At 45.7% G+C, this 9006-nt stretch overlaps 1 protein-coding gene across 1 annotated transcript; it reads left to right on the top strand.

Annotated features, from left to right (window-relative positions):
• Window positions 1-3756: 3756 nt before the first annotated feature.
• Window positions 3757-5519, top strand: LOC119362945 (GEM-like protein 1). The gene is made up of 4 exons (XM_037628223.1): window positions 3757-4050; window positions 4216-4317; window positions 4475-4749; window positions 5110-5519. Exons 1-4 carry the CDS (start codon window positions 3897-3899, stop codon window positions 5284-5286), a joined length of 708 nt encoding a protein of 235 aa, XP_037484120.1. The 5' UTR covers window positions 3757-3896; the 3' UTR covers window positions 5287-5519.
• The last annotated feature ends 3487 nt before the right edge of the window (window positions 5520-9006 follow it).

Below are 9006 nucleotides of genomic sequence, written 5' to 3'. Positions count from 1 at the left end.
TCTTGTTCCCACTCTCAATTTCTTTTATTGTAATATATTGTTACACTGCAGTACCATTCGTTTGGTTCACATTTTTGTTAAGAAGATAACATGTTCAAAATTTCTTTTTTAGAAGACACACGTTCAAATTACTAGCTATGTAGATTGCCTCCTCATTAGTCATTAATATGCCAAAGTACGAGCTGGATGCAACCAACTCGAAGCTTAAAATTGTTATTAATACTTTAATACTACTGTTGCTGAAACAGCTGCAGTGACAGGACGTACTATGTGTAAACTCAGACTTTGGCAGTTTGGAGAAGACAGTGCCTTTGGTTACCTATCAAGGCTTGAATTGGTCACCAATCAGCTCGAATATCATGCCTTGTTTACGGACAGAGTTTTGCTCTGTTCTTAGGAAAACTACAAAGGATTCATCCGTTTAATTTCCGCGGTCAATTTTCAAGTGTGTTCTTTGTCCTGTGAGGGTTGCAGTGGGAAAGTGAGGACATCATTTGTTATGTGTTTCCCAAAGTTGCACTTGTGTTAGTCGGGCAGTTCTTTTGGCGGTAGGTTTATAATTTGAAACAAAGGTCTGGTAGTGTGATGCTATACGGTCCTTATTTCAGGAACATCTCGTTTAAATACTGACTTTGAAGCTTATTGTTTCCCTGACAAAAATTCTTTGTACGTGTAAAAAATTGATTGGATCATTGTTCTCCTTATTTTGTAATTGTATCAAGGGATGATGATTTCCTCCCTATGCTGGCTTTGGTCTAATAATCTTTGGTACTCCCTCCGTCCCATAATATAAGACGTTTTTTGACACTACATTAGGGTCAAAAAACATCTTACATTATGGGACAGAGGAGTACCTTTCAAACATGTAACCACAGCTTTGTGCTGTTTTCCTTGTTTACCTCGTTTTTTTCTTTTCTTTTGATCTTTGTGTCTGTCTTGCTGTTACTCTCTGTGCCTGTTGGTCTCGAAAAAGAGGCTCGTCAGTAGTCAGACAATTCGATCATACAACTAACCTTTGCATTAGCTAGTATTTTCATGGCCGGTGGGCATCTGTATGGCCAAGGCCTAATATGGGTAATGCTCATCTCTTTTTACTTCTACTTCTCTTTGATCAACTGATTTGTTGTATTCTCATGTATACATTTTGCAGTACTATTCGTATGGTTCACATTTGATAACATGTTCAGAATTACTCCCTCTGTAAAGAAATATAAGAGCGTTTAGATCACTACTTTAGTGATCTAAACACTCTTATATTTGTTTACAGAGGGAGTACTAGCTATATTGATTACCTTCTCATTAGTCATTAATATGACAAAACACCAGATTACCTCCTCATAAGTAATTATTAACAATAAGTCTGGAGAAGACAGTGCGTCTGGTTACCTATCAGGCTTGAATATTGGTTTCGTCACCGATCGGCATGAATATCATGCCTCGTTTACTGCCACAGTTTTTGCTCTGTTAGAAGAACTGCAACGGGTTAATCTATTTAGTTTCTGCTACCAATTTTCAGGTGTCTTCTTTGCCCTGTGAGGGTTTGCAGTGGGAAAGTGAGGTGATCATTTGTTATGCTCTTTGCAAGTTCCAGTTATGTTAGTCAGGCTCAGGCAGTTCTTTTGGTTGTAGGTGTATACCCCGAAAAAGGTTCAGCTAGTATGATGCCGTGCGCTCTGTTATTTCATGAATATCTTGTTTAAATGTTTACCAGTTGTGGCTTATTATTATTTCCCCCTAATTAAGTTAAAATTATTTGCGTGAATTGTCAGAAATTGCTTGGATCATTGTGCTGCTTGTTTTGGTAAAGTAATTGCCGAAAATTAGGGCGTCGCCCAGATTGGAGGAAGATAAATTGGCTTGGGGCCCTGGTAAGTTTGGCATGTACACAGTAAAGAGTTCATATCAGCTAGGTTTTGATGAAATGCACAGGAGTGCAGCGACTGGCTCTAGCTCCAGACCTGACGGACAACGCTCCTGCTGGCAACTCATTTGGTCTTCGGATGTTCCACCAACAGTACGCAACTTCACTTGGAGGGTTGCCACTGATTCACTTCCAACATGGAGGAGCACCTTGAAACTAGCGACTTATGTCCAATTTGTGCTACTGAAACTGAGGATAGTTTTCATGCACTGTGTCGATGCACTTTGTCTCAAGTCCTCTGGGATACAATGACGGGTGTGTGGTCATTGCCAAATATTTCTTCCATGGTGAATACTGGGAAAGAGTGAATCTTACATGCTCTACAGCCGATGTCTGAAATTGAAAGGTCTATGCTTCCTATGAAGTTATGGCGGGCGTGGCATATACGTAATGAGGTGGTCCACCATAAATCTCCTCCGGCCATGGATGCTTCTAGACGTTTCTTGGTAAGCTACCTAGAGTCCCTCATCGGTGTTAAGATAGACCTATCAGCTGATCCAAGTAATGTCCGAGATACCACATGTGATAACAAAAAATGAGGCCACGTGGAGTGCTCCAAAATCTGGCTGGGTAATTTTATGCACTGATGGCTTGTTCGTGGACGATGGTTCAGCTGGTGCAGGGATGGTCCTGAGAGATGACAAGGGTGCAATTACATTCTCATCATGTAGGCAACTCTTCTCATGTCGTGAAGCCCTTGAAGCTGAACTATGTGCTTGTATGGAGGGGTTGTCGTTGGCTCTCCAGAGAAGTGATCTTCCGGTCGTGATCGAGATGGATTCGCTTATCGCTGTGAATTTGATTCAGGCCAGGGAAGTGGACATATCAATCTACACTTCGTTCATTAAGGAGATTAGATATCTTCTATCACTCCATGAATCTTGTATTACTCGTATCAGTCGTAGTAAAAAAAAAGTTAGTGATAGTCTAGCTAAGGGCCCATTCGGCAATCCAGCGGCTCCTCAAAATCCATGGATGTGAGGAGCACCGTTTCGCACGCTCCCAGGTTTCTGGTTGCAGCTCCGTCCGCTTCGGAAGCGGAGCAAAACCAAACGGGCCCTAAGTTTGCTCGTTTACAAGGTAGAACTATGACTTGGTTCGGTCCAGGGCCTTTGGTCGCTACAGACCTCGCTGCGATTGATTGTATGAATTTGTCGAAGTGAGTAATACAATATTTCACCCGAAAAAAAGGAATTGTGTGGAGGGATGATCGTTATTTCCTCCCTGTGTTGGCTTGGTCTAATGATAATGATGTTTGGGAGTAGTACTGTACCTTTGAAGCATTAACTTTTTGCTGATTTCGTTCTACGAAGCTTTAACTTTCTGCTGGTTTCCTTGCACCTCACGGAAATTGTTTGGATCATTGTGCTGCTTGGTTGGTAAGGTAATTGGGTCGAGGGATGATCATTTCCTCCCTGTGGCCGGCCGCGGTACGCCGGCAAAGGCATCGAGCCCAAAACTTGATGTGTGCAGGCTCTCCAAGAAAGAGGGAGAGCCGAAGGTTGGGGCTGACCCCTAAGCCAGTCCCATAACCCTTTTTTTGTTTCTTTTCTTTTTGAGGATCTTTCTTTACCCTTTTTTTGTTTCTGTAGTGGTGTGTCAGTAGACAGCTGCATTTCAAACGGGCAAAAGATGAGGAAAAACTAGCTGCGTGTGCTCTGCAGGTTGGGGCTGTTTGCCGCGCGCCATCAACGGACAACGGCACTAGTTTGCGGCAGCCGATCGCAACGACACGACACGGACGGTTGCGCTCACGCTGTGTCGACGCGGAGCGCGTCGGTTACTTGTGCCAACTGGACGCTCGCTCCACCATTATAGCCTCACGCGCTTGATTGCGTCGCCGTGTCGCACTCGCACCCCCACCAGTCCACCACGTCTCTTTCGGAGCCGTCAACTCTGCCCACTGCTCTCCCTCGTTCCTGATCTCTCTCCCCTTCCCGTCCCCGCTTGCTCCTCCTGCTCCTGCCGATCGCTCATGGATTCCAAGCCCCAAGCCCCGCCGTCGGAGGGCGCGGCGTACCCGCGCATGTCCCCGGAGGACCTCGCGCCGCCGCCGCCGCCGGTCGTGGCGCCCGCGGGCTCCAACCCCTACGTGCTGTCCTCGCCCTCCTCCGGACCGCCCGCCAAGAGTAAGTCACCTACCACTGCCAACCACCACCTATCTCCTCGCCTCCTGCTCTCTGCTGCTCCAGCTCCTGTTCCGAGACTGGATTCGACATGGTTAGTGTTTTCTTTCGCGGGGGGCATGGTTAGTGTTTGTGCTGACGTTTCTTTTGGGGAATCGATTGCTGCAGGCACCAAGGAGAATCTGAGGGAGATGTTCGGCTCGGTGGGGAAGAGGTTCAGCGAGGCCGCGCGCAAGACCGAGGGCATCGCCGGCGACGTCTGGCAGCACTGTGAGTCTCCCGATTCCCCAACAGATTAGGTGATGAACCATATACCGCACGAGATGATGAACCTCGGCACCCAACCGATTAGACATCTTTCAGTTCAGTAATTCTCCATACATGCTGACCAGTGACCCATGAACCTGTGTGGTGTGGACTTGTGCAGTGAAAACTGGGCCTAGCATTACGGATGCTGCAATGGGGAGGATCGCTCAGGTATCCAAGGTCATATCGGAAGGGGGATACGACAAGATATTCCAGCAGACGTTTGAGTGCTTGCCTGACGAGAAGCTCAAGAAGGCGTACGCGTGCTACCTCTCGACCTCTCATGGTCCGATAATGGGCGTCTTATACGTCTCCACCGCCAAGCTTGCATTCTGTAGTGACAGCCCCGTGGCATATGTCACTGAGGATAATCAGACCGCGTCAGCCATTTACAAGGTAGGTGATCTGCAATACTAGTTCTTATATATTCATTTTAAAACTTAGTTTGGTCTAGAAACGAACATTTTCATATCTTTACCACTACATACTTATACTTAATGAGAAAACACATTATTGCATCACAACCGCTTTATTATACTCCCATTCTGTGTTGTTGAGTCAAACTCAATCTGCTTTGACAGAGCATAAGATTTGTAATGTTTTGCTAATCTGCAAGTCCCATACTAATAGCATTGAACAAGATATGGAAACATCGCTTGTTTTTGTTGTTCCTCTGGGTCATCTAAGCCGAGAGTGATCATTTTTGTTTTGTTTTGTACTCCAACTGATCATATTCATATTTGCATGTTTTCGCAGATAGTTGTACCTGTACCTCACCTGAGATCAGTCACTCCTACCGCAAGTCAACAGAACCCTGCGGAGAGGTACATCCAGGTCGTTTCTGTCGATAACCATGACTTCTGGTTCATGGGCTTCGTGAACTATGACAGCGCTGTGAAGTGTCTCCAGGATGCTGCTCGTGGTGGCGCCTAGACATCACTTCCCCGTCGCATGTATCCGTTGTGATGGCCCATGTTGATGTCTATAGACCATTCTTGTGTATTTTGGTTCAAATTTCTGGCTTAAATAAGCAGTGCATTCATGTATCAGTATTCAGTAGTGTGGATACTTTTCTGGCCCAAGTGTGTTGTAAATATCAGAGGAATCTTAAGCTTTGTTTGCTGCCCTCATTCTTGCACTGCAAATTATGTGTATTATGAGCCAAAGATGCTCCTGCCAGTGCCTTGATAACTTGAGGTTAGTGCATGCTTCAACACACTATCGGTATATGTCTATGGTGAATGCGGCATGCTTCAACACACTCCGAGTGGTTTTGAGTTTAAAATCTACCGAGAGAAAAATCCCAGAGCGAAAAAAATAGATAGTGGTTTAGCATCACTCGAATCTTAAGTCCAATACGCGAGCTGCGAACTCTCTAGACGGTTAGGTGTCAAGTTCTTCAGTGACCAAGGGTGATTGTGCTTCACGAAGAAGAAGTCTATAAAGGTTCGGAGATCACCTCAAGTATCTACCACGAGTTCAGTGACAAAGAGTGATTGTGCTTCATGAAGAAGAAGTCTATAAAGGTCCGGAGATCACCTCAAATATCTACCACGAGTGATCGACAGATTGTTCTTCAGGAAGAAGTCTATAAAGATTCACGAAGAAGAGTCTTAAATAAAGTGAAACATTGTGTAATGGATTATATGAATGAAACTCTTTTAGCACCTTACACGGTGGAGGAAGTGAGGAATGCTCTGTTTAGCATTGGTGACTTAAAAGGCCCCGGGGCCGGATGGGCCACATGCCATTTTCTATAAAAAGTTCTAACCTATTTAGGTGAGGACTTGATTAGGGAAGTGCTCCAGGTAGTAAACAGTGGCAGAAATCACATATTTGACCTGAGGACGAAATCAAATCATAACCTGACCTGGTTACGAAAAAATTTCACTCTGCTGACCCTTTGGTGTGGCGCCCGACAGCTGGGCGCCGCACCCTACTGTGCAGCGCCCATCACTTAGGCGTCACACTTCCTGCCAGCGTGGCAGCCCTGGTCCAGTTGCGGCCCCACACGCACCTGTGCAGCGCCTAAGGGATAGGCGCCACACTATGACGTGCAGCGCCTATACCTTAGGCGCTGCACAGTGACTTAAGCGCGGCTGCCCCAGCCCGACCATGCAGTTTCTTCATCTCTCCGCTCTCTGGACAGAGAGCAGCGGCGGCGCCCCCATCTAACCCCCCCTCATCCCTCTCCGATCTGAAGATTTGATCATGGATTCGATCCCCAATCCATCCTACTAGGTAAACTCCTCCGTTCTCTTTCTTTTGCTCCGTAAATTTGTTGCCATTTTAGAGATTTGTCCAAGATTTGATGGAACCCTTGATTTGTTTGATTTGCTCGATTTAGGATGTGTATTCATATTGGTAGTACCGTAGTGTTATTTATTTGTTAGTGAAACCCTAGATTGTTTAGTTTTTTTAGATATATATGAGATGCCTATTTTTATAGATAACTATGAGATGTTGATTTTTGTAGACATATATGAGATGTTTGTTTAGATATATGTTAGATGTTGAGTTCATTTGAAATATTAAATGTTTAGTTTATTTGAAATATTAGATGTTTAGTTTATTTGAACACATATGGCATATTCATTGTGTGAGAAGGAGATGTTGAGATTCTTTTAGTTGAACACATGTTATATGTTTAGTGTATATTTGAGATGAAGATGAACTCATGTATGTTTATTGTTTGAAATTGTAAGGATGGTTTGGCTTCTGGACGATGTCTACGACATGCAACACCGGTCCTACATGATGCGCGAGAAGGATAAGGTAATAATGAGTAATCTAAATATTTTGCAAATTTGCATTTAGTTGAAATTTACATGCCCTAAGATTTGTCATTACTTGTTTTTTGCAGAAGCTTGAACCTCTGAAGATTCGGTATCACGGGGCCTCTGGTCCTGCCATGCCTTACGACGAGCGGTAAACACCGTACATCAAGCAGGCAGGACTACTCCCGTGGATTCTGTTGGTCAGCCGGTCCACGCCGAATCTGAACGCTCCACTGGTGTCCGCTCTTGTTGATCGATGGAGGCCGGAGACGCACAGTTTCCATCTTCGGACTGGGGAGATGACCGTGACGCTCGAGGATGTCTCGTTGATCACCGGTCTTGCTATCGACGGGAGGCCTCTCTGTATGAGCACCGATTCTGATGGGTGGCGCGAGCAGATGATTGCTCTTATCGGTATGGCTCCTACCGAGGCTGAGGCTGATGTAGAGGAGGGAGAAGAGAAGAAGAAGAGGGAAAGGAAAGCAGCCGGAGCTGCTATCACGTGGATTCAAAATAACTTTGCGACGTGCCCTCCGGATGCCACTGATGATGTGATCCAGACACATGCTCGTGTGTATATGTGGTACGTTGTGTCTAGGACTTTGTTTCCTGACTCCACTGGCAAGAACGCTCCATGGATGTGGCTGAAGGCGTTGACCGTCTTCGATAGCAAATGGAGCTGGGGTTCAGCGACTCTTGCCTACTTGTACCGGCAGGTAGTTGGTCTGTTTTGTGATCAACTCATTTCTTCATTAGCAATGCAAGCTTGCTGTCAAGTTAACATTGTTTTTCTTTCATATGTAGCTGGACGATGCGTGTTGCAGGATCACAGATAGTGCAGGCATTGGTGGTAATCTGCTTCTACTTTCTGTATGGAGCTGGGAGCGTCTGCCTGTTGGACGCCCGAAGAGCGTCAGGTTTGATCCTTGGTATGCAGATGAACATGACGAATTACGGTGCCCCACGTGAGCTTACAAGTGGGATATCGTTTCCGAGATGACGAACGATGTCAATCTCATGTACCAAAAGTACATTGCCGAGTTGGACACGATTACGCCTGAGCAGGTAAGGAGGTCATTACTTCAGTCCTTTCTCATGCTTGCTTGAAAAATAGTCATCAAATTTGCATTGTTGCCCTGTTTCATAGGTGGAATGGCAGCCATATGGCACGGCTGAGAGCTTGGGGTACACCCAGGAGTTCCGCCTCAACCCGATGTGCTTGCGGGATAAGGATCTCTGGCTTATGCGGTGCCCATTGATATGCAACTGGGCGGTTGAGTTTCATTTGCCGCATCGCGTGTATCGTCAGTTTGGTATGTTCCAGCCTCACCCACCGGACTGGGTGGACACGGACAAAGCACTTCATAGGTAAGAGAGCATGTCTGCGTATTGTCTAAGCATCGGGACTCCTTTTGATTCTGCTAATGCTTGGTTTTATACCACGTAGGTTGGACAGGAGAAGGCAGCGGAAGATAAAGGACTAGGGCAAGCATCATGCTCCGCATGTTACCCGCTTCCAGCTTTCTGTGGAGCAAGCTCGTAGCACTGCACGCGCCCCACTTCGTGAGCACAGCCAACAAGCTTTTGATAACTATGTACGATGGTTTATTGGAACTACTCGAGTTGAGATATGCCCGCCGGCATATAATGAGGATATTCTTGAAGAACCCGTAACCTTTGAGGATCTAGCAAAGGGGAAGTACAACAGAGATGTCAAGAAAGGCCACGGAGTCCCTGCTGTTCCGGTGATTAACTATGTGGTAAAGTGTTCCCTTCTTTACTTTCCCGTTGACCGTATTACACATGTTTGAATGGCTAACGCATTCATTCTTTCTCATCCGTAGCGCACCGAGATCAAGAAAGCAGCCGATGAGAG

This window comes from Triticum dicoccoides, chromosome 2B (assembly GCF_002162155.2).
Source record: "Triticum dicoccoides isolate Atlit2015 ecotype Zavitan chromosome 2B, WEW_v2.0, whole genome shotgun sequence".
NCBI lineage: Eukaryota > Viridiplantae > Streptophyta > Magnoliopsida > Poales > Poaceae > Triticum > Triticum dicoccoides.
Note: the sequence above shows the minus strand (reverse complement) of the source record. Positions and strands in the feature narration are given on the sequence as shown.